Genomic DNA, 26,482 nt, shown 5'->3' on the forward strand with positions numbered 1-26,482 from the left:
TTTAATTTATTTCAAAGTAGGCCTACACATGCACACTTGTTGTAACAGGTAAAATTAAAAAAATATTAAAACTTTTAAAAGTTTATAAACTGTGTTATGTTTTGCGGCTCCAGACTATTTTTCTTTAGTGGAAGAGGAGGTAAAATGGCTCTTTTGAGAGTAAAGGTTGCTGACCCCTGCACTAGGGAAACAACTAGAGCAGCCAAGCGTATTTAAGGTTCAGATGAGCAACTATACAATACCGGTAGTAGTTGCATGATCCAGTGGGGTCCAAATTTCCTCAAATTTTCCAGTTTCAGCCGAATATCCCCTACACCTGTCCTCAATTCCGCAACAGAGGACGGAGTGGGTGATTTCCAATGTACCGAGATGGAGCATCTGAATATGCGCCAAAAGAGCCTTCTTCGGTTTAGAAAGTACGGCAATGGGGACATTCAGCAAATGGGTCACCGGATCTAAACTAATAGAGGTTTCCAGTATTTTAATTATCAAAGCATTCACCTCATGCGTAATAAAGTGCTACAACACTTAAAAAACCTCCGAGTCCTATCCCAGTGGAGATCAACGTCTAATGGCCAACACATCGGAGGAAGATGATTTGTTGAGGAGACATGATCCCCCACTAAACACCTCTCTTCCTCAATATACTATATATATATATATATATATATATATATATATATATGTCATTCACAATAATAAGACATTACCTGTTCTTCACTGGAAAGCCATTCTCCAGTTCACACCCCCAGCAGGATGCTGCTTAAAAGCTTCAAACAACTTCTAGCAACATTACCAGTTTACAAGAAAATGTCTGCCCACTTTATTCTTTAGGCCCTGTCTGATGAATTTATAGTAAACCAAATATATATTTAAAAAAATTACAGAATATAATAATTATGACTCGAAAAGTTAGCAATATTTTTGTAAAATGCGTTAGTATTAGTTTAAATCCAGCCTTAGGTTTCCTTCACCAAAATGGCCGAAAAGGGGACTTTTTTTAATTGTACAGTTTTTCCTCTAGCGGTGCAGCAGCTAAGTGGGCGGGGTTTTTCTTTTAAAGCCATGCCCGATCTTTCTATCTGCTTTGCGCGTTCCCTGGCCAGCCAGCTGGTTCTGGTTGCCGTGGTGACGCGCCAGCGCAGTGGAAGGGAAGAGTCCGTCAGGCTGGCGACCATTTTGTTGACAAATCAGGGAACCTGACAGGATTTCCTTGTTTTTTGCTGGCAGCTGCTGGTGGGGTTAGAAAGCGGAAGACTAGTTGTGCAGTAATGAGGAGGTAAAAATGTCTTTCTATAATTAGATTAGAAATAGTTAAAGTGCCCTCAGCGCTTTTTGGTAAGGAATGAAGACTTCTGTAAGGCCTAGGTAATAATTATGTGATATCCTCCTGTGTACAACTCTGTAAATACATTTTCTTATAAAATATTTATAATGCTATATTTATTGCGTGAGGTGGTTGGCTTAGGCAGTCTGTTTGAAGAGGTGGCAGACCCAGCACTCATGTTTTGTTCATCATAGGACAGGGGCGTTACGTATCACTGACAATTGCCCTACCACACAAATCATCGGACGGACATTTGCAAATGAAGCCTCAGTGGCAGGGTTGTCCAGACTTTTTGCAAAAAGGGTCAGATTTGGTGAGGTGAAAATGTGTGGGGGCCAACCATTCAGCACGTACTCGGGGATTCCCTAAACATGGAGTCCGGTTCTTGGAATCAGAGTGGGCATGGTCCATGCGGGTCCAGCACACGCCAACTATAACGACGTCGGGGATTCCCTGTGGACACATGGGGACTCCCGTCCTGCTGATTATGCCCACCGAGTAGTGGGCTGATAATTGCAAGGCGTTTTTCAACTCTTAATTATATAACTTCTTTTTTGTACGTGTGTATTTTATACTGTGGTCAACAGTGCTGGCCTTTTGGCTCCACTGGATACACCTCTCTCATTTTCCAGTTCTCCTTCATCATTTCAACTTAGAGCTAGCTTTTTAGGTTGACACTATTAAGCTACTGCTGCTATTGAGGCTAGTCACATATACTGTTCATAGCGGTTTCATTTGGGACCAGCTAATCCTTGTCCTCCGGTTCTCCCACTTTTATTACTTCTAACTAGGGCTGGAGTTGCTTCAGAAGACTGGTGTGTTGGCAATTATTGTACTAGGATACGTTACTGGGCTATCAGTGTGCTTCTGCCACAGTGCTGTCCCTGTCTCAAACTTCTTTGCTTCTTTCAGAAACAGAAACATCACTTCCACCTTTCACCTCTTCCTTGTTAAAGTGCAGGTGCCTCTCTCCTGCGCATGCGGGAAGTTTTGTGCCCAGACGGGCCTGCTACTCCAGATTTAAATTAGTGTTGACCCTACTGTTTGCCAATCAGGAAATAGTCTCTTAATCATCCCTGGGTATTTAGCTGGCTTAGACACAGCATTCCACTAGTACTGAGCTCCCTAGCTCTGTTGAGCATTTCCTGTACACCAGCTGTTAAATTCAGTGCTTTCCCTGTCCATCTCCTGTGTTAACCCCTTCTGGCCCAGTCTTTTGTTTCCCAGTCAGTACCCTTGTGCTGTTCCAGTGTTCCTCTGTGTCTGGTTATCCCTGTGTCACCTGTGCCTCCTGTTGCTTCCAGTGTCTCCTGTGTTCGCTGTGTCTGTGGTAGCCCTCTGTCACCGATGTCCATTTTCTGTTTCCCTGGTATTTGACCCCTGGCTTGTGACCTGACCATTCTTGCTTGCTGCCTGCCTTAACCCTGGCCTTCCTTGAAAATTCTTTTGCCTAGTGATTTGGTACCATGAATCATCCTGCCCACCCTGGTGTGTCCAAGGGCCAAAACCTGGCAGTAACCAGCAGTGCAACATCCTCACCACTAGAGGCTCTGGAAAAGACCTGGTTACTGCTTAGACTTTGTGCCTTGTCCCTTCTCAGGCTCACACCACTTTTGTGCAAGCCATAGCGCCCCCTAGAGTCTCTGTTTCCCCAAGCGTGACACCACCTAGGACTAGAGCTTCAGCTTGAAGTGTTTCCATTTGGTAAATTTTATGTGTTGTTTGTCAAGAACACTTATAAACAAATGAAATTAAATATTTTCAGGTTTAATTAGTTGAGAAGGTATTTCCTTGTTGCTGCAGTAAAGTCTCTGCCTGCACTTACCTACTTCATCTACCATGAGAGACTTTGTTTGTATCAACAAGGAAACACTTCTTCAAGTGTCAAGGTTTTTCCTTGGCCCCTGGATAAGGCATTCATTCCATTTGGATTACCCTTTAACTTAGGAAATTCATCTTCATGATTGATAAACAGTCTCAACATAACCCCTGAAGCAGCCAGTTCCTGAAATGTTCTGGGCTACAAGACACTAAAATATCTTTTTTTCTTTCCTTGGAATATATAGGGAAATCCTTGTATAATAACAGTCATATATCCCATGACTGTAATGGGACTGACCGCTTTATCAATTATGTATATATTTTGGATGTATTGTTATACCTACTCTGTATGCTTGTTTAACAATATATTTTGATTTGCTGCTTGAAACCTTTCTCTTTTCCTTTTTATGTATGTATTTGAACCTTTTCATGGGGTTAGCTTTATAAATGTACTAAGAAGAAGGCGGATAATATCTACCCTGCTTTATACTACATTTCTTAAGAAATTGTTGCAGCCAGGTGGGATGAAGGGGAAGATTTTGTAAGTGGTCAGAAAAATAATACAGCAAGGAAAATCCAGTAAAATCTAGATAGGGATAATGCAGTTTAGCAAAACTTGAGTTGCAGGCTTTTTTTTATAAATGGCACATTCCAAATGACAAGTGGTATTTAGAATTGTTTATTAAAAGGAAGGGGGCTCTGGTTGGAATCAGATGTGTTCTTTGGAAAAAAAAACCTTCAAATTACTGTAATGATATAGAAATGGTTTTAGCTTCTATTACTGTAGTTTCCTTGCTAGTACCTTATCTTCTGCTTTTGATAAGCTTGCTTTCAAGGCAAAAAAAAGTATCTGGGGAAATTGAAAGCATCAGCTCTTTTAGACAATGAGGTAGATGTGGCTTTTATTCCTTAGTATGGATTACTGACCAGTTCTATAGCAGAGCCATTGGCTGTTGCACCTGAGCAGCTTCGATGTCTTCTCCCTGGGTACATAAAGGTCTTGTCCAGGCTTTGCATGCAAGGTTTTGTTGTAATAGATGCTATAGACTTAGTGTTAATTCAAAACATTCAGGATCAGCAGTATACCAGAGTTCGTTTAATGAACTTATTGGAATTCCTTAAATATAAGAAGTTTTTTAAACATCCTATGTCTGTCTTTTTTTAAATATTTGCTTTGTCTCTAATAAAATACGATTTATGTTTAATAAAACTGAGCTCGGGTCCCTAGGCATGTTGCTGGACCCTTTGGGGGTTTGCCTGCCATATAACATTGTTTTTTTCATTTTTTCTTTTTTTAGAATATGTTTTTAAATTTAAATATGATACAAATGTACTGCATTGTAAGCAAGTAAAGCAAAAGTATTTAAACAGGACAGGAACCTTCACATGGGCATCACAATGGAAAATCAGCAACACTGCACTTCACCAGGTAAGAGAAAGCGTTTGTTTCTTCCAAAAGAGAGTGCATTAAGAATCTCCCTAGATACACACATTCTCAGATATAAAGAGACAAATAAAAAGTATTCAGTCAGTGTGTGTGTTTCCTACAGATGGATCCAGAAATACCCCAGAGAGATGTTCCAGTCCTTTTTATTATGGGGATTTCAAACAGGAATTTGACAAGATTCCAGAAGATGATCAGGTAGCTGGAATTCAGGATTTTAATAAAGCTGAATTTTTTTGTTTTTTTCTAAAACAAACACCTAAAATACATTATTGTTTTAAAATGTGTTTAGGGTGAAGGACTCATTGTTGTAAAAGTGGAAAATGAAGAAGACCTGTATTTAACAGATAATGATCCATTTAAGGAGGAGAAAATCCCTCCAGAGATAAGCACAGGTGAGTAATAAACCTTAAATCATGAAAAGAGTCCTAAATTCTCCTGGTTCAGTCACTACAACAATCCTTCTTATCCCCTTCCACTGTCAGAAGACAGTAATGGGGGTACAGTATGTGCCCAGAGGGGGAGTCAGGAGCCATCAGCCTGGCTCTCCTTCCCACATCATGTCTTTGTGTGACACCATTCAAGAGACATGATGATTCTCCCCTCAATCACACTCCCTGGGGTCTCTCAAACATCTATCACTACAGGGGGCTTCACTCTCATCTTTATTTACAGACCATGATTACTTCAGAATGAACACTGAGGTGGATGAAGAAGCATATGTGAAAGTTAAAGAGGAGGAAGTTCCTATAGAGATCAGCACAGGTAAATGCAGAAATTACTTGCACACTTTACTTGTTTGGTCACTACAACAATCTCATGCCAAGCCTCTTTGGAGTAGCGAAAAAGTATTTTTCCAATGGTCTGCAACATGTGCAACTGTAAATGGTCTGTAACTTTATTAGACATTTACTTGCCTTAATCTGTTATTAACTAGGATGCATGATCTATTCCCCCTCCCTTTCCTAATGTCTTGCATACATCTCTTTACAAGGGGCTTCACTCATTTTTATTCACAGAATCTGAAGATTCCAGAGCCACTCTGAAAAATGTCAAAATTGAAGAAAAGAAAGAAAGACATGAAGGTATTAAGGAGGAAATTCTTATAGGAAACCGCACAGGTGAAATTTCAGCTTTCCTCCTCACATAATGTCATTGTGTGTTACCAGCCAGGATAAGTGACCAGCCCCCCAAACACTCTCTCTCTCTCTCTCTCTCTCTCTCTCATACATCACAGTACGAGAAGATTCACTAACATCTTTATTCGCAGACCCCAGAGACACTCAAAGAGACGTCAAAGCTGAGGAGGATGAGGAAGAACACGTGGAGATTAAAGTGGAGGAAACACCTGTAGAGATCAACACAAGTGAGTAATTTAAACAGTAAAAAGAGAAGAGAATGTTAGACTGTAAAAAAAAAAAAAAGAATATGCATGTTTCAAAATATCTACCAAATGTTATTTTAATTAATAATAATTTTATGGTGGGAAATGTGCTGAAAGGCTGCTAGGTACTTGGTTTTGGAAACAAGTTGTCCTGTTGAGTTACCATTTTAGAACGGTATAGATACCTACTTATGTCCTAGTTTTTTGCACCTTGTGGAGAAGCCTGATTAGGTGAAGATATGCCTCTGTTACCTCTCATATGTCTCCAGTGCAGGGTTCCTAATAGAGCTGACCGCAAACACCAGGAATGGAGTGGCACAAGTTCTTACTCAATCTTCTGGACTAGGATGCACAGCAGACTGCCAGATGACTTTTCTCTGGAGCGGCAGGAAGTCAATGAGGAGCTGTGGCAAACATAGAAGTCTAAAGCATAGTCAAGGTTCAATTGGGTCGACAACAGGCAGCATGATAGAATGTAAGTGTAGTGGGCAGATTTGTAGCTCGGGTCTAGACAAGGGTCAGTAACAGGTAGATCATGTACAAATGGAATGCATGAAGCATGGTTGAGGCGCAAGCCAATCTGCGAAACAGAGGCCTATACAGGAGCAGGCCAATAAAAGAAAAGGCTGTTTACAGAGTATGCACTGAGTGTTGAACATCTAGAACTATTGTAGTTTGCCCCAAAAATGGAGCAGATTTCATAGGGGTATTGATGCTTTACCCATAAATTTTAAGGATAGCCAGACTTCTGCTTTGTTTTTCTTATTTACTTTCATTTATTCCCTTTAGATGGGCGATACAGAAGGTACAACATGGTACAACATTCCAGTAATGTCCCACAGGATGACTTCGTAGATAATGAAATCACATCAATTTCTTCAGAAGACCCCAGTGCCCAGAGTCATCATTCAGTACCAAAAAGGAACTTTTTGAGTGATTTATCCAGTACCGCTGTTAAAAGTGGTGAATTTCAAGCCCAGAAAGAAAAATTAATTTCACAAAAACAGAAAGGTCAAAAAGCAGTGAAGCCATTTTCATGTACAGAATGTGGGAAGTGTTTTTCCCAGAGAGGTTATCTTCTCTCCCATCAGATCAGTCATACAGGAGAAAAGCCATTTTCATGTACTGAATGTAGGAAATGTTTCACCTTCCGATCTAGCCTTTTTGTACATCAGAGAACTCACAAAGGGGTGAAGCCATACTCCTGTTCGGAATGTGGCAAATGTTTCACTCGGAGATCTGGCCTTATCGAACATCAGAGAATTCACAGCGGTGAGAAGCCATATTCATGTTCTGAATGTGGAAAATGTTTTTCACAGAAGCAACACCTTATTGCGCACCGGAGAACACACTCAGCCGAGAAACCCTTTTCGTGTTCTGAATGCGGGAAATGTTTTTCCCACAGGTCACGACTAATCTCTCATCAGGCCACTCATACAGGAGAGAAGCCATATTCGTGTTCTGAATGTGGAAAATGTTTTTCTTTTAAACATCTACTTCTTCTTCATCAGAGAGCTCATGCAGGAGAGAAGCCATTCTCCTGTTCGGAGTGTGGAAAGTCCTTTTCCCAAAGAGGAGATCTCACTTACCATCAAATGATTCATACTGGGGAGAAGCCGTATTCATGTTCAGAATGTGGGAAATGTTTTGCCAAAAGGTCACATCTTGCTAGTCACCAGAGGACACACACTGGTGTGAAGCCATATTCGTGTTCAGAATGCGGGAAATGTTTTGCTAAAAGGTCATACCTTACTGTACACCAGACAACGCACACCGGGGTGAAACCATTCTCTTGTTCTGTATGTGGTGAAAGTTTCTTTTTAAATTCATCTCTTACCAGACATGAAAGAATTCATACCGGAGTGAAGCCACATGCATGTTCAGAATGTGGAAAGTGTTTTACAGAGAGATCTAGCCTTATTGTCCATCAAAGAACCCACACAGATGTGAAGCCGTATTCATGTTCGGACTGCGGGAAATGTTTCACTCGCAAAACTGGTCTGATTGAACATCAGAGGACTCACAGTGGGGAGAAGCCGTATTCATGCTCTGAATGTGGGAAATGCTTTGCTACCAGATCGTATCTTACTAAACATGAGAAAGCTCACTCTGGGGTAAAGCCATTTTCCTGCTCAAAATGTGGTAAAAACTTTCACTTTAGGGCAGATCTTAACAAACATGAGAAAGTTCATACAGGGGACATTAGAAAACCCAAAAAAGATCACAGAGGAGAAGCTGCACATCTGAAACCGTGCTGCATCTCAAACAGTTCACACAGATGTGTTCCTGATTTGGTGATTTGAGCTTGGGAAGGGTTTTACCAAGAGCTCATATCTACATGCACTTTATCAAGTCCACACTGGATCCAATGACTGTATTTGTTACCATTGGTGCTTATGGTGCTTACTTGTACTCTACGTCCAAGGAATTTCACTTGGATTTTAGGAGAGCTGACTATCCATATTTCTATTGTATTGTCCTTACACCTGGAAGAATTGTCAACCACTGAGGTTTTATTACCTTGGCCAGTTGTGCTGGTTAGTGGCTGTGTGCTTGCAGAAAAGTAAGTGCCTGAAATTGACTTGGCATCAGCCATTGCATTCTCTGTACAGAAGAACATAAAGAGGGAAAAGCAGAAGCAATCAATCATGTGTGCTGCAGGGCAAAAGGCATGCTCATAGCAAGAGACAGCGGGGTGGCAGAACTGAGAACTGAGCTGCTTGTGGTTCTAAACCCCTCCCATTGCCTTGATTATTCAGCAAGTTTATTATTATCCAGTATTTATATAGCACTAACATATCACACAGCGCTGTAAATGTCTAAAGTCATGTCTCCTCTCATCATCTCCATCTACTACCGGTCTGCTTGACCCAATTCCTACCCAATTACCTTTGCCCCCGCCCTAACCAAACTATTTAAACTCCCTTTCTACTGGTATCTGCACCTCCGCTTTCAAACATGCCATTATTCTCCCTATCCTGAAAAAACCCTCGCTAGACCCCTTCCTACCTTCTAGCTACCATCCTATTTCCCTTCTCTTATGTGTTTCCAAACTTGTGAGCGCCTTGTCTACAAAAGACTCACCGACTACTTGAACATCAACTCTCTCTTTGACCCCCTCCAGTCTGGCTTTCAGGTGGCCAATGACCTCATAAGAGTCTCAAGGCAACTTTTTCCTCCTCCTTGATTTTTCCTCTGTTTTTGACACTGTTGATCACCCCCTTCTAATACAACTCATGCGCTCCATTGGTATCAGTGACACTGCTCTTTCTTGGCTTGGTTACTACCTGTCTGACAGCTCCTTTCAAGTTTCTTTCAATGGTAATTCCTCCTCACATAATTTCCTCTCTATTGGTGACCAGTTCTCTTTTCTTTATACATCTCTCTCAGTAGTCTTATTTCCTCCTTTGGCTTACAGTATCCTCTTTATGCTGATGACACTCTATCTGCCCACCCCTGACTTGTCTCCCTCAGTCCTGGAGTAGGTTTCATGCTGCTCGTCAACCATGTCGTCGTGGATGTCTGACCGATTTCTGAAACTCAACCAGGGTAAAACAGAACTTGTTATCATCTCCCCCTCACATTCCAAATCTCCCCCTGACATATTTCTAACTGTTAACAACACTGTTATTCGTCCCTCCCCTCAGGCACGTTGTCTTGGTGTCACCTTTGACTCGGCCCTCTCATTTACCCCTCATATTCAGAACATTCCCAGGTCCTGTCACTTTCACCTATTCAACATCTCCAAAATCCGCCCCTCCCTGCCCCCAGAGACCACCAAACTCCTTGTACATGCTCCTATCTCTTGTCTGGACTACTGTAACCTCCTCCTCTCTGGTATTCCACTAACCTGCCTCTCTCCTCTACAATCTATTATGAATGCTGCAGCCAGACTCATCCATCCTTTCCAGCATTCCCCTTCTGTTGCCTCTCTTTGTAGTTTTCTTCATTGACTTCCATTTCACCTTAGAATCAAATTCAAGCTCCTGTTCTTTGCCTTTAAATTCCTCCACAGTTTTTGTCCCACTTGCCTTTCTGGGCTGATAGAAAAATACTCCCCCAGAGAGCGCTCTTTGCTCCTCCAATGACCTATCACTGACCTTACTCATAACCTCATCACACGGATACAAGACTTTGCTGGAGCTGCTCCGATTCTTTGGAATGGTCTTTCTTGTCCTATTTGGCTTCCTCCTACTTTCTGCTCATTTAAAGGGCACTAAAAACCAATTTTTAAAAAAAAACTTGCCTACTCATCTTTTTCTGTGTTTTAAAACCCTCACTTCTTCTCACCACTACATATCTCCCTCCTATTATGTGTTAATTCCCCCACCTCCTAGATTCTAAGCTCTTTGGGGCAGGGTCTTCTCCTCCTTCCGTATCACTGTCTGTATCTGTCTGTCATTTGCAACCCCTATTTAATGTACAGTGCTACGTAATTTTTGCTAACGTAAATTTCGCTAGCTGTCCCTCAGAGAAGCTCACAATCTAACGCCCCTACCATAGTCTTATGTCTCTTAATACCGTCTAAGGTCAATTTACCTTTTAATGAACCTAACTGCATGTTTTTTGGAATGTGGGAGGAAACTGGAGCACTCGAAGGAAATCCACACAAACACGGGGAGAACCTGCAAACTTCATGCAGATATATGCAGTGTATTCGAACCTGATACCCAGCGCTGGGCCTGAGAATTGAAACTGGGACAACCCTGCAAAGGCTAGGCTAGCTAACCTTTGAGCTGCCTGGACGTTTAGTGCTTATTTTTTATTTGACTGATGATGTCAGTCTCTCATGAGCCCCTGCAGTCTCCTCTTCACTGCTGCAGCCATGAAGAGCCCAGGGGGAGTGGACAGAGTAGTTTTTTGACAGTTCCACAAAAGTAAAATCCAGATAGATCAGTATAAGTTGAAATGTGAGTTTAGGTCCGCTTTAAATGCAGGCAACATTAGTACCTGAATGCGCTTCCACAATGTACAGAATGTGATTCTGTTCTGCTAGTCTGCTAATCCTCGTTCTCTTGACAGACAGAGTGATGTCCCTGACCTCACTTTTCTCTGCTGCATTTAGGTAGCACAACTTGGTCACTTCCCTACCCAAGTGGATAATAAAAAAAAGCAGAAGCAGCACCCATCATTTCTGTTTTCTCCCCTCCTGTAAGCTAGCATTACATGTGCAGCAATGTGCAAAGCATCTGAACCCTTATTGGTTCTAGCAACTAGCTTTTATCACCACAATCCTATTTCTGCTGTGGTGCAGATGATTACTGTAAACTAATAAAAAGGCATAGTTGGGTGCTTTTTGTGATTCTTTTAAATTTTATTTTATTGTCTGTCTTATGTTTTGCTTTAAGAGCTGATATTACTGATACCGGAGTAATGTATTTATAGAATTGTATGTGCATGCAATAAACATTCACAATCCCTGATGCATGTGCTGCACTAATAATAATTTCATAAAATATGGCATCAGTAGCACAATACATGCCTATAAGGAACTACTGTGAAGATGGAGTTTGTCAACAGCAGCATAGCATTAGGAATCCAAACTAATGTTAGACTTTGGCTACAATTTCAAGACACAAAAATATGGAGAGGATCAGAGCAGTTTAGTCCTTCAGGAAAGATGCGGGCAAAAAGTGACCACATCAACCTCTAACCAGTGAAAATTTGACCCTAGTCAATATTTTTAATATTTTAGTATTGGAGGGGGGGTTAAATAAATTTCAAAAAGTTGTACCGCCTTTTCAATGGAAACGTTTAGCTGTGTTTTGGGGCATTTTCTAGCATTAACGTTAAGCAACGTTATAGATGAAGCTCATGAACGTGCCTCAACGTCCTGATGTAGATTAGCCCATTGGAATGCATTGGAATGTCAAACATGGGCTTTAAAAGCCTCAGGTTAAACGCTGGGGAAAACGTCCATGTAGACTAAGCCTAATCATGCTGAGAGGAGGCACAAAGCTGCAGTTCAGGTTAGTAACTATTTTCTGCCAGCAGTAGGTTTGCTGTATGAATTTTACTTCACTTTTTGACCACCCTGGTACAGCTTCACCCCACGTCATGAAAAACTATTTCTGTAGAGAACACAAGCTTACACCCTAGGCCTACACTGGGGATCCTCTGTTCTGAAGTCTCACATTTCTGTCAATTTGGTATGATAAAAACTGTTGTATATGATAACATGAAATAATTGTTTAATAAAAGAAATAAAGCGTGTTTGAGAATACAATGTGTAAAAATTTAAGCTTGTCAAAGTTTACAGATCTGCAGTTGGTACAGTTCTGTAATAGGTGCACATTTCCCAAGTTGTATCAATTACAAGAATATACCTGTTGATTTTGCCAAAAAACTACAAACAAGAAACATATTTGAACCTACAATGTTGCCTCTGTAGCACTAAAATCCCAAGCACGGCACTACAGTCTCCCGTCGTGTTCAAAAGAGAAGAAAGTGCTCTGTAATCCATCAGAAAAGAAATGGTAAGTTTATTAAAGCCTGTCACCTTCAGGTTATACTGCCTTTCAAGGGACTGGGTACTGGCAAGCAAAATAAAAACTAGGCCAACCCAGAATAGTCCGTCCTACCACCTGCATGCTTTAATGTCTTCCAGGAGGATGGACATCTTTTCTCCAGCTCTGTTGTTTACCTATTTTAACCAACTACATTTTCTTATTTAATCAACATTTTTCTGTTAGGAGAGGCATGTGGGGTCAGCAATCCTGTGCTGTGCGCCACCGCAGAATCTCTTCCCACTTATTCTGCCCAGCGTTACCACCAGCAGCAGCACGGAAATAGCAGCATCTTCTGCTTCCTCCTAGCTGTGTAGCCTGAAATGTATTTTCTCAGCATCCCCAGCACACACCTTGAGACTCTGCACAGCTGAGGGGATTTCAGGAGGCGATTAGTGCTCCTGTGCTGCCATTGGCTGCTGGGGCTTTATAGCCTCTCTTCTCCTACTGCTCAGTGCCAGTTGTAATGTTTAGCTGGGCCAATCTGTGCAGGAGTCATGGTCGTCTGATTTACTGTTGCTGACTTTGCCTGTTTCTGAGAATTTATGCTGCAGGGACCGACCTTTTGCCTGTGACCCTGACCCTGCTTGTGTCTTGCCCTTGTGTACATTGTCTAATGGTCGGATTATCTGTGTATGACCTCTGGCTCTGTATTCTGGACTTGTCTCTTTTAGAATCTTGGTACTGCATTATCTGCAGGCTCTTGGTCCACTGCCAGCCCTTCTAAAGGCTGCAGGGAAAAAGGCTCCTTGGGAAACGCATCCAGTCTCCAGAGGCTTGCTATAGGTGAAGAGTGCAGTTTTAGATTGGGGGACTGATGTTTGGCGAGTACTGTTGCTGGACTAGGGCCTTATATTTTCTAGATCACTTCAAGCTGGTCAATGACATTCCATCATCAAGCTTATTTGAGAGCACTGTGTCTGGGTCTGGAGCCTGCTAGACTAGATGTTGATGGGATATCCTACAAGTGACCTTTGTGCACTGGGTTTATTGTACATTGCTTCCTAGACCCTATTCTGGCAAAAGTAAGCTGTGGATTGCTGTCCAGTTTCAGATCCCTCAGCCTCACCCTAGCAGTTGCCATGACTCTGAAGACTCACTCTCTGTATAGGTCAGATCTTTTTTTCTAACAGTTAGTGTTGAGGAAGCATTTCCCTTCCTTTACCAACTTTACAGGATCAAAAAACCATCTCTCTAAACTGCTACTCCCTGTGCAATTTTTTTTTTTTTTGAAAAAACCACGAGGACCTTGATTCTCGATCCATTACTGCTCCCAATCTACAATAATGTGGCCACCTTCACCTGTGTTGCAGGTGGAGGACACTGGGTGTGGACCTCTTAGCATGCACGTTGAGCAACAAATTGGTGTAAGTCACCTGGCCTACTATTGCATCTAAAAAGTTTAGATTTTTTGGTCATGATATAGAAAGGTAAAATGTGGTTAAGAAATACTCTCACAAATTTAGTTCTTGCTCTAAATTTCTCCTGAGAAGTAGGGTGCACTGTCTGACATCTTTCAGAGGTTAGATTTTCTGATCTTTTATTGTTCTGAAGAATTATCTAAAGGACTATCTTGTTTCCAATCATGACTATTCTCTACCTATATTTGGACAGGGAATTGAAATGGCAATTGGTGAGGTCATCCCTATGCAACCCATAGCTCTTTTGACCAAGGGGATGCTGTAACTGAAGCCCTGAAATTCAAGGATTGTCCTTGCCCTTTTAGCAAGTAATATGTTCCAATTCCTGCTATTTCTTGGTGACTCCCAAATAGTAGTGATCTACTCAGTGTATCCCCAGTCATTAGGGGGCAGACAGTAATTTAGGAAAGAAGACCATGCCTTCAATCAGCAATCACATTCCTAGTTCTAGGGAGGGTGGGTTATTCTGGCAAGAAGAAACTCTACCTAGAACAAGATGGCTGCTTTCAAACAGATACATGAAGCCAATCCTAAGAAAACAAATCAGCTACACAGAATCCACATTGGCCCTCAATACTGGTGAATAGTCCTTGACCCACCGCCTAACGTCTTTGGGCAAGACTTCCATAGATGCAGTAAGAAACTAAAGATATCCAAATTACTTGTTTTGAAAAGTTTTTTTTTTTTGAATGAAGTCAGTGGGATTTTTCTTCATTTAAAAAAATTAGTCTTTGAATATCAAAATGAAAAAAGTTGTGCTTTTATTATATTACATTGTACACAATATAAACATAGGATGACTTTTCTGTTAAAGCTTTTCCAGCATTTGGTTCATCTAATTTAACATGAGATTTTATCTCTGGTGTGCTTTCTCATGTGAAGTCAGATTGAATTTACTTCTGAAACACCTCCCGCACTCAGTACAAGGATGCCAATCATACCGGACATCCCTCGTGTCTTTTGATGTTTTGGAAGACTAGATTTTGGGGCAAAACACTTACCACATATAGGACCCGTAAATGTTTTTTCATCCGTATGAACTCTTTTGTGCACAATAAGAGACGATTTTCAAGAAAAACTTTTACCGCACTTGGAGCAAGAAAATGGTTTCATCCCTGTGTTTTCTGGTGACTGTTAGGATTTTTATATGCTAGCAAAACATTTCCTACATACCGAACATGAATATGGGTTCTCTCCCGTGTGAGTGGCGTGGTGTCTGGCAAAATAAGATGTCTTAATAAAACATTTGCCACATTCAGAACATGGGTATGGCTTGTCACCTGTGTGAACTCTCTCACCTGTGTGAACTCTCTCTCTGTGTTCAATAGGAAAATATTTTAAAGGGAAACACTTTCCACATTCCGAACATGAATAATGTTTCTCCCCTTTGTGGCATTTCTGGCGTACCTCCGAGTAAAACCCTTTCTGCATTCGGAGCATGAATAAGGTATTTCCCCTTTGTGAATCTTTTTGTACTTAGTAAGATCTGAGTTTAGAGAAAACCATCTTTCGCATGCAGAGCAGCAGTATGGCTTCTCCCCTGTGTGAGTTCTTATGTATTTAGCAAGATTTGAACTTAAGGGAAACTTATTTTCCACCTTCATAACAGGAGTAAGGTGTCTCCCCTCTGTCGCCTTTTTTTGTGTATATTTAGATTGTATCTCCGAGTAAAACTCCTCCTGCATTCAGTACATGAATAAGGTTTTATTTTCTGATCGATCTGTTGTGAGATGAGCTCTGCTTTCTCAGGAAGCATTTACCCCCATCGTTGGTGTCACCACTTTGAACTGTCCTGAAATTTACCCCCATTTATATTAGGGTCAGATGACAAATCTTGTTTGGAGGTAATAGGGTTTTCTTCAGAAAAATCAGATATGAAGTCATACTTTTCCAATGAATCGGATGTAAAGTCACAATCTTCTGATGACACAAATGTGTTACCTGTACACTTATATACTGCCCATCTACAGGGAAAAATTTAGGTTAATTACTATCATTATTATTTTTAATATTAATTTTAAACAGGAATTATATAGTGCTAACATATTATGCAGCGCTGTACATTAATTATAATTGTCATGCTTGGAGAGACAGGGCCACTAGGGGGCACTATGGCTTGCATGAGAGTGGTGTAAGCCCTGAGAAGGTCCAAGGTGCAGTGTATGAGCAGTAACCAGGTCTTCTCCAGAGCCTCTGATGGTGAGGATGTTGTGCTGCTGGTTATTGCCAGGTTGGCAGGATGAGACACAGTACCAAATCACAAAGCTGAAGAATAGTTGAGGAAGGCCGGGGTCGAGGCAGGCAGCAAGCAAGAGGGGTCAGGTCACAAGCCAGGGGTCAAATACCCGGGATCCAGAAGACAGACACAATTGACACAGGGGCCACTGCGGACACAGGAGCTGGTAAGTAAGTACTTAAAATAAATACAAAAAAACATCAAACTACAATATATAAATAAGAACTTTATTAACAATAAAATGTAATACAAACATATTTTCTGCTTTCATGTAGGAGCTTCTACCTGCGGGCCATTCTTATGAAATTTTATGATTACATTTTGTTCCTACTATGATTAGTATTTGAGGTGTTTACTCATCTTAGAGCTAAGCTTGCACTGCAAGAAAACCCTCATGTGCAATGTCCAACCTATTTCATATTAGCAAGCCGCATCCCCAACAAAATATCAAAACCAAAACTGATCGAAAAGATTCTGATCGAACAACATGGGACTTTACAGACCAAGAAAAAAAAATCTAATCTTATTTCTTGTAAATAATAAAATTGTATAGCTTTTATTGAAAAATATCCAACATTATTATTATTATTATTTATTATATAAAACTTAGAATAAAAATGTGCAAAACCAGCCATATTCCTGTTAGGGTCACCTCCAGATTGGTGTTCCCCTTCAATACTGACGCATTTCACGGATAGATTCTGCTTCTTCAGGAACTTAACAAGAATATCTACAATCAAGACAATACAATTTTTTTTTTTAAAATGTCAAAATACAATTCATCAATATCAGTCTTTATTAAAGTTAAATTGCAATATCTTGTACATGTTAAGTTACTATGGATGTGAATGTACCTGAGATTTGATGCACATGAAGTCTCACCTATATTAAGTGGTGATGGACAGAAGCAGCACCATATAGGGTGTTTCCAGTTATTTATTCAGTTTTTGCAGAGGTCTAAGAATGAACCATCAGTCATTATCACCATTTATAAGTATGGAACTTAGTGAACTCTTTGCAGTGCTGTGTGTATGTGAATAATGTGACAAGATTTAATCTCAAAAAACCAAAATATACCAAATAAACTAGGAGTGTTCGTGTTGATGTGAAATTCTAAAAGTATCAAGTTAATCCACAGTGTTTAAAAAGAACTTTTATATGCTAGCCCAATAGCAAGGTCAAAGTGCCAAGTGCATACTAGTAAAACTCTATATTTCTGTATTTTTATCATAGTGCAATAAAGTGGCCTATTCAGGATTATTCGATCCTAAAGTGCTAGTGCTCAGTAATTAATCTTCCTAATAAATTCTAAAAGATAATTTTCTTGAATCAGCAACTCTTTACATGCACCTGGCTATCTAATGAACCGTCAAGTGCAAAGTGCAAAAATGTGTCCAAAGGTTCATCCCGATAACCAGGAGGTTACCCTCTTTGTTCCTCTCAATTTAAATTCTTTGATCACCATGAATCACCATAAAAAGGTTCCTTCCAATTCCCCTATCCACAAGATATAGACATATCAACCACCATTCAAACTAAGCAAACCCAAGACCGATATACCAAATTAACATTTTTCTCAAAAGGTACTAACTTACGTACTCATTCAATCCTCCTGTTCAAAAAAGTGTTCTCAAGCTGCCATCCACCTAGTTCCTCTGCCACCTTATTCTAATATGCTTATGGGGACACCCTCTCTCCTCAGTATATCTACTTCTGCTAACGAAAATATTGCAATGCTAACTTCCCACTGCAAGTTTCTTCCCACTGCAAGTTTCTCTCAATGTTTCCCAAAGGTTTTCCTAATGTTTAATTACAGTCAATACAACTCTTGTTCATTTTGGTACAAAATGTATTTTTAAATGTATTGTTTAGTTTTTATGTTTGGTAAGAGGGCCACCATCATAGTTCTTGTCCATCACAGAATGGAGTGAGTACTTCATGTCTATTTTGTATATGCACATCCATGTACAAAATAAACATACTGTTTATAGAATATAGCTCCAAAAACACTTGCATGATCTATATATAATCTTTTCACTATAATTCTCTGGATATATGGTACCCGTTTCCCCTCATTTTTATTTTTAACAATCGGATTTGGAGCGGTATTAAAAATATATGAACAAATTCAAAAAAATGCTCTTTTATACATCCTTATAAGTAGTACTATTTTGTATTAATATTATTATTGTATTATAGTATTATTATTGTTTAAGATATACACTTTTTTCCTTATTTCACATTTCATATGTCTTACCTTTATATATTCAGTAAAATAGGGGGAAGAGAGAAAAAAAAAGAAGAGAAAGAAGGGGATTGTTGTGTTAGAGGACAAATCTATTTGGCCTTCTTTTGGAACAGACACTTTTCCCAATTACCTCCTCCTGTGTCTAGTGGGATATGTTCTAGAGCAAAATATTTTAATTAATGGGTGTCAAAAGTGTAGCATGTTCCCATATCTAGGCCTAATGGAGTGGTATGTTTGCCTTTTCTTATAGCATATAGGTGTTCATACATTCTTCGTCCGAATTCTCTTCTAGTTTTGCCTAGCAGCCACAATTACAGAATGCCAAAAAAATCACTCCTTTCGTTCTACAATCCACCTTGTGTTAAGGGTTAGACCTTAAATAGGTATGTGTATATTATACCCTTCTCTATATATCCAAGGACATTGATTGCTTCGTCCACGGGGAACAGTGCCTTCTTCAACCTTTTTTCTATGTTCCTCTCTCATTGTCGTAGTGACTATGCACCAATTTGTCCCTTAGGGAGGGTAGTTTACTTCCAGAGGCTGCTACATGCTCCACTCTTCCAGATTACTGACCTTTGCATGAGACCTACAAAATCATACAACACAAGGTAAATTCCTCACTAAAGGCTGCTGTAACCTCCATCTTTATATGCTGCCTACCCATGGGAGTTCCTTGCTAAATTCACCAGTTAAAAGAAAGTCACCGTCCATCTTATCTACTCCACCAGCATCAAGTGACTTGTTTTTTTTTAATATATTCTGCAAGTGACTCACCAACCCACATCCATAAGATAAGGCTTTGTCCTATGACATCAACAAGTGACCTGGCATTCCCACATGTTAAAGGACCTGGCATTCCCACATGTTAAAGGAATATCAATCCATACCTAACCATCCCAATCCCTGGAATTCACCTTCCGAATACACATTCTTAAAGAATATGCTTGCAATCCTACCCACTCCTAACAACGTTTGCTGATGGATGCAAGGATCAGTTCCCATATGTTGGGTTAGCAAAACTTATTTAATATCAGTTATGTCTCACCAACAATAATGCTTTACCAGTATATACTGGTATATGTATACCATACATGAAGTCATCCTAAAGGAATGCAGCATATCCTTTAACTGGTATCCTTATAATGTAAAATGCTGGTTAAAGGATGATCATTGGTCAGTACTGGTCAAACAATGGCCATTGTCTTAGTTCCTGGTAAGTTAAAAACATAGTGCCATACCTAATTAACTAGTCTTGACCAGAACTACCTGTATGCAACATGTTTTTTGATCATCTGCCAAGCCATTAATTTGGAAGACTCCTTGGATGAATGCAACTCACGTCCACAGCTAAGTATTTTTGTTATATCTAAGTCTTTGTTACTGCATTTTTTTTATCTATCTGTCTTTATTATTAAATAGTATAATCTTTCAAGTCTTTTTTGTTATCTCTTTGTGTTTCAAATTCAACCCATTAATATTTGCATAAACTGTCACAAATTATTTTCATGACATAACACCATATTACGTAGTAAACCCACCCTTACCCTGCTAAAACGCTAAATACTAGTACTATCATCAGTAGTGATTCTACATATACTCTCTGCCTGTGGGGCATGTTCCTAACTACGGACTGTCAAGGACGCATTAATATCTATCCCTGAGGAAGCCCTACGTGGCGAAACGCGTCGGATCGTCGGATACACTTCACCTTTTGCATGAAAAACCCCTGAGCCTCAAACCTCTTTCTTTTTTCTCTACCCATTTATCTGAATTGTCTAAGGTTGTTAGTGGTGTAGCCCAGGGTTCAGTGTTGGGACCTTTACTGTTTAACATCTTTATAAATGATATAGAGTTTGCCATTAAAAGTATCATTTCTGTGTTTGCAGATGACACCAAACTATGTAATGGAATTATGTCCATACAGGATGTCTATAATCTACAAGCAGACCTGGATGTACTGTTTGATTGGGCAACCAAGTGGCAAATTACATTCAACATTCAGAAAGCCAACTAAATTAATAAAAGGAATGGAGGAGCTCAGCTATGAGGAAGGATTAGCTGAACTGAATCTATTCTCCCTTGAGAAGAGACGTTTAAGGGGGGATATGATCACCTTGTATAAATATATAAACGGTCCATATAGAGAACTCTCTTCCCAATTATTCACTTTGAGATCATTACAAAGAACAAGAGAGCACTCTTTGCGTCTGAAGGAAAAGAATTTAAAGCTCCGGATAAGGAAAGGATTCTTCACTGTAAGGTCTGTGAAAATGTGGAATCGGCTCCCTCAGGAATTTTGTTTCAGCAACTACTATAGATTGCCATGTTCTATAGGGTCTTATATCTGGGTTTTTTATTTTTCCCTAGTGGTTGAACTTGATGGACTTATGTCTTTTTTCTAACTAACCTATTTGTAACTATAGTATTGTTCCGAATAATGTGTAATAACTCTCACTGGTTCAACTTTCTCTTTCTGTTTTTTTAACTTTGTTATATGCTTTTCTTAGAGTAGTTCTCTTATACCCCCTTTCCAATTTACTCCTTTAGGGATCCTTTGCTGCATACTCAAATTATTTATCTTGAGAGCAACTTCTCCTAATCCTCAGATATTGTGAATGCAGTGTAGCTTAAATATGGAGTGTGCAGTATTTGCAGCTAAGATGGTATTTCCTGCTGTGGGTTTACGAAAGAGCTTGGAAGATATCATCAGATCAGGGTTAACAGAGATCTCAATATCAAAGAAAGGAATGGATACATTGTTGTATTGCCTTGTAAACTTAAGATTAAACTCATTCTCACATATTTTATCAAAAAATTCCAAGAGTAGGTTTCTGAGCCTTGCCATATGATGAGTACATCATCAATATACCTAAAGTATATAGAGAGGGACTCATTAGACATAATTCTCCTTTCCCAACCCCCCAGATACAGATTGGCGTAGCTAGGGGCACAGCATGTCCCCATCGCCACACCCTGTACCTGGAGGTAGGTATCTGAGTTGAAAACAAATATATTTCGGGTTAAAATATATTTTAATAAAGATAACACAAATTCATTTTGTTTTTCAACTTGTTAACTGGATGTATTGAGAAACTCTTTAACTATTGCGATTCCCTTCTCATGGGGTATACTCGAATAGAGTGCTTCTATATCCACCTGCTACTAAGAAGCAGTTTTTGGGTACATTTAGTCCTTCTAAAGCTTTTAGGAGTTCTGGTGTATGTTTTAGATACGAGGGCAAACTTAGTACAAACGGTCTCAAGTAATTATCCACTAGTTGACTGGCTTGGGAAGCGATGCTACCGATCCCTGATACGATTGGACGCCCAGGAGGGTCGGATAAATTTATGAATCTTTGGTACTTTTGGATTTTTGTTATTGAGATAGATTTATACATTTTCTTCAATAACTGATTCACTTTTTGCTGTAGTGATCATAGTATATTATTCCTCATAAAATTTGCCTACTCAGTTATACACAATTGTGTATAATGTTTTTTGTCCATAATAATGAGGCTTCCCTTTTGCTTCTGGACACATTACCCTGCCATCTAGGTATTACCATATTGTCAATAGCATAAGATACTTGTTGGACAAAAGCATGGATAGTAGGGTTTTGTTTTAAATCTGGACATTTTTCAGATTTTTTATATACAGGGAATACATTACTAGTTTCATCCTCAGAGTTTATAGGCATTTCATCAGACTGCTCTGTGTTTCCTTCATCCCATAGTTCTATCATATTTTTAAGACCTCGGAATTCTTCTATATTAAATCCTTCACATAGTTTTAAATCGTTCTCTGGTTCAATTTTCTTATCAAAAATCACTCTATAGAGTAATAGCCGGGCGAACAGGTGTAAATCCTTAATAAATTTGAATTTGTTGAATTTATTGGATGGACAGAAACATAATCCTAATTGTAATACCTGCATTTCTTCTTCTGTTAATTTAGATAAATTTACAACACTTAATTGTTGGTGTGAGGGATTTTGTAGACAAAATTCTTCATTGAACCCGTGATTGATGGGCCCGAAGTCAATTGATTTTTGCCTACAAAAATGCAGCTTGAAAGCAGATTAAGGAGAACCCTTTTTTGAACAGGAGGATTGAATGAGTACGTAAGTTAGTACCTTTTGAGAGAAATGTTAATTTGGTATATCGGTCTCGGGTTTGCTTAGTTTGAATGGTGGTTGATATGTCTATATCTTGTGGATAGGTGAATTGGAAGGAACCTTTTTATGATGATTCATGGTTATCAATGAAATTAAATTGAGAGGAACAAAAGAGGGTAACCTCCTGGTTATCGGGATGAACCTTTGGACACATTTTTGCACTTTGCACTTGAAGGTTAATTAGATAGCCAGGTGCATGTAAAGAGTTGCTGATTCAAGAAAATTATCTTTAATTTAATAATTAAAGATAAAAGATAAAATATTAAAAATTTATTAAGAAAATTAATTACTGAGCACTAGCACTTTAGGATGGATTAATCCTGAAAAGGCCACTTTATTGCACTATGATAAAAATACAGAAATATAGAGTTTTACTAGTATGCACTTGGCACTTTGACCTTGCTATTGGGCTAGCATATAAAAGTTCTTTTTAAACACTGTGGATTAACTTGATACTTTTAGAATTTCACATCAACACGAACACTCCTAGTTTATTTGGTATATTTTGGTTTTTTGAGATTAAATCTTATCACATTATTCACATACACACAGCACTGCAAAGAGTTCACTAAGTTCCATACTTATAAATGGTGATAATGACTGATGGTTCATTCTTAGACCTCTGCAAAAACTGAATAAATAACTGGAAACACCCCATATGGTGCTGCTTCGGTCCATCACTTCATGTACCGTATTTTTTGCCGTATAAGACGCACTTTTTCTTCCCCAAAACTGGGGGGGAAAAGTTAGTGCGTCCTATAGGACAAATGTGTTATAAAATAATTTAAAATAATATACTCACCCGATACCCAATCCTGCGTGTGTGTCTGGCTGCATGCAGCGTGTAGGTCTCTTCTCTCCTCTGCCAGCATCGTGTCTGTAAAGCAGAGCGAAAGAAGCCGGCACAGCGCCACCTGCTGTTCCCTGTCCTAACTGCCGTACAGTGGAAAAAAAGCACAGAGTGATCAGAAGGGGAATTTGAATGACAGAGTGATCAGAAAGGAAATTTGAATGGCACAGAGTGATCAGAAAGGGAATTTGAAAGGCACAGAGTGATCAGAAAGGGAATTTGAATGGCACATGAGTGATCAGAAGGGGAATACCGGTATGAATGGCACATAAGTGATCAGAAGGCGAATAATCTTTTTTTTCTAGATTTTCCTCCTTTAAAATTGGGTGCGTCTTATATTCCGGAGCGTCTTATACGGCGAAAAATACGGTACATCAAATCTCAGGTACATTCACATCAATAGTAACCTAAGATGTATAAAATATTAAAATTTGACTTTAATTATGACAGATAATGATGAATTGTATTTTGACTTTTTTAAAAAAAAATATATTGTCTTGATTGTAGATATTCCTGTTATGTTCCTGAAGAAGCGGAATCAATCTATCGATATTGAAGGGGAACACAATCTGGTGGTGATCCATACCAGGAATATGGCTGGTTTTGCACATTTTTAATCTAAGTTTTATATGTTAGATATTTGTCAATAAAAGCTATACAATTTTATTATTTACAAGAAATACGATTAGATTTGTCTTCCTTGGCCTGTAAAGTCCCATGTTGTTCGATCAGAATCTTTTCGATCAGTTTTGTTTTTGCAAGAAAACCCTGCCTATTTACTGAGGGCACCTTTAAAAAAACTGCATAACATTAAAAAACTTCTGTGCAGGGGATGACGTCACCATTCTTCAGATGAGATCCTGGTGAAACGGAAGAATTCCAGATCATGCAAGATGATACTCAAGCATAATACAACCTCTCTGGTTATCAAAAAGGGGTCCTTGACTTTTTTTTTTTAAAGACCAGTTTTAGAGTCGCTGGCCTATTGCTTAGGGCCCCCTCCTTCTTCTGGACCCTGATTGGTAAAATAGCAGGGGGTGCAGGAAGCTGTACATTTGGGGTCCATATTTCATGCTTAAGGCTCCATGTTGACTACAACAGTCTGTAGCATCTACTGACGTATGTACAGGGTCGATTTTTTATTACCCACAGCCAAATTTGCTACATAGGAGCTTCAGGAAACTATAAGTCTGATTCTCTAGTGTTAAGACACAGGTTAATTTTTCCAAACAATATATATAATGTCCCACACATCAGAGGACTTGAAGATGATGATTTGTTGGGGTGACATGATACCCCATCCAGTCCACAGAGCCTGCTGGGATCCATTGTCTCTTGCCGCTTTCATAATAAGAAAACATTACCTGCTGTTTCTTTTAATGACAATCTTCAGCTTCAAACAGGAAAATTCTTCCAAGTACTAAATTCTTCCTTTCTCTCCTTACGGCTACAAGAAAATGGCCGCCTCCTTCTCTTTAATAGTGCTTTTTATTTAAAACAATATATAAATTACTACACAACAAAGAACAACGTTTTGTAAGATAATTTTTAGTTAAAATGTATCATTTTTATTTCAAACCTATTCATAACTACACTAATGGAATATGACCGCTTCTTACCTAAATGGAGACAGTGTTTGGGTGAAGCCTCGTCCTCTAGTTATTGCTTTGAGCTATGGGCAGGGTTTTCCTTATAAGGAAGTGTTGTTCAAGGCTCTTTCCGCTCTGAGATCTCTGTGAGTGTTTCTGGTTGCACAGCTCCATAGCCTGGTTGTTATGGAGACGTGCGCTCGCAAAAGGAATGAAGAGGAGAAGGGGACAGCCGCCATTTTGTTGCAGCTCAAGTGGGAAAACAGGGAAACTTGTTAGAGTTCACTTCCTGTTTTCCAGCAGCTTCTGGTTGTAGAGGTGTGAGGCTGGAGAGTGTGAGCCCATTGAGGAGAAGGTAAAAATGTCTTCTTATTATGTGAGGAGGAAATTAGAAATTGGTCCTGGCACCCTTTGTGAACTGGATAATGGGAGATCATGTCACCTCACCAAATCTACCGGTATATCTCCCTGAAGTCTTATAATGAGTAGAATGTTAGATAGTGAGCTCTGCTGGACATGGCTGTGATGATGCTGGGGGCATACTCCCAAAATGTTTGTCGTTCACGCTATATATAAGAAATGATAGTAACGATTTTAATTGTGATGAGGCTGGGGACTTGATTATTTACAAATTTTTAATTTTTGTCATTTTTTTTTTTTTTTTAGTTGTTGCCCTGTCTGTATTACGTGAAGCAATACATGACTATGTGACCTCACCCTACATGGGCTTTTAAATTTTGGTCTACAATAGTCCCAAGGCAGAAAGGTGTGGTGATCTTGTGGTGCCTTTATTAGGATTCACATGGAGTCCCTCTTGAGCCTCTCGGATTCAAGGCTTTAACGGAGCCTCAACATCTATGGAAATGGAGAAAAATCCCCATCCGTATTGTATAGCCGTCAGACACTAGAACCTCAGTAGACAGGAGATTTTCGTATTGGACATCTGAATGATAGGTTTGGGTTCATTGCCATTGAATGTGACAGACTAAACTATATGGCCAGACTTTACCTAACATCTAAATATGAAAATCATCTGCTACAGAATCCAATCCACGATAATTAATTAACTGTGCATCAAATAAACTATATATGGCTAAATGGTTGTGGACACCTGACCATCACTCCAATATGACCAAAAAGTTGTGGACACCTGACCATGACACCTACCGTGTTTCCCCGAAAATAAGACACTGTCTTATATTTTTTTGGGCTTCCAAAAACACACTAGGTCTTATTTTCAGGGTAGGTCTTATATACTTTTTTTAATGAAAAAAAAACACTTACCATATTCATGTAGAACAATGTACATTTGAGAGTTTTATATGGTGACCCAATTGTAAATTAAACTCTTCATTGATTCATTGCTACCGGTATTGGTTACTGAATTCAGCATTTCTCTTCTTGCACTGTTACTGTATTAAATCAGCCAGCTTGTCCTTACAAACCTAAAATCAGCACAAAATGTGGCTGGGGCAATGAT

The 26,482-nt window shown here is 39.4% G+C and overlaps 2 protein-coding genes and 1 long non-coding RNA gene across 7 annotated transcripts in view; 1 reads left to right on the plus strand and 2 right to left on the minus strand.

The window, feature by feature from the left end:
- LOC140338966 (uncharacterized) overlaps positions 1–765 on the minus strand; it is a 7,470-nt gene extending 6,705 nt beyond the window's left edge. The window contains exons 1-2 of the mRNA XM_072423364.1: positions 711–765; positions 243–460 (exon numbers count right to left, since the gene is read on the minus strand). The gene's annotated coding sequence lies outside the window, so the exon portion shown is untranslated. The remainder of the gene's footprint in view (positions 1–242; positions 461–710) is intronic.
- LOC140338970 (uncharacterized) overlaps positions 1–26,482 on the plus strand; it is a 50,000-nt gene that overhangs the window by 17,164 nt on the left and 6,354 nt on the right. Inside the window, exons 1-8 of one of the 5 annotated variants that reach the window (XM_072423371.1) lie at positions 1,135–1,279; positions 4,447–4,577; positions 4,699–4,790; positions 4,885–4,987; positions 5,268–5,357; positions 5,612–5,713; positions 5,863–5,958; positions 6,766–8,887. In XM_072423371.1, coding sequence (XP_072279472.1) covers positions 4,535–4,577; positions 4,699–4,790; positions 4,885–4,987; positions 5,268–5,357; positions 5,612–5,713; positions 5,863–5,958; positions 6,766–8,279 — 2,040 coding nt within the window. In that variant the 5' untranslated portion in view covers positions 1,135–1,279; positions 4,447–4,534 and the 3' untranslated portion in view covers positions 8,280–8,887. Of the gene's footprint in view, positions 1–1,134; positions 4,578–4,698; positions 4,791–4,884; positions 4,988–5,267; positions 5,358–5,611; positions 5,714–5,862; positions 5,959–6,257; positions 6,452–6,765; positions 8,888–26,482 lie in introns of those variants that run through there. The other 4 variants (XM_072423372.1, XM_072423373.1, XM_072423374.1 and 1 more) reach the window with 4 other exon arrangements.
- Positions 15,891–24,847, minus strand: LOC140339174 (uncharacterized). The gene is made up of 2 exons (XR_011922395.1): positions 24,778–24,847; positions 15,891–16,302 (listed from the first exon to the last, which is right to left on the minus strand). It is a non-coding gene; the product is annotated as an uncharacterized lncRNA (long non-coding RNA).

This window comes from Pyxicephalus adspersus, chromosome 10 (assembly GCF_032062135.1).
Source record: "Pyxicephalus adspersus chromosome 10, UCB_Pads_2.0, whole genome shotgun sequence".
Classification (NCBI taxonomy): Eukaryota; Metazoa; Chordata; class Amphibia; order Anura; family Pyxicephalidae; genus Pyxicephalus; species Pyxicephalus adspersus.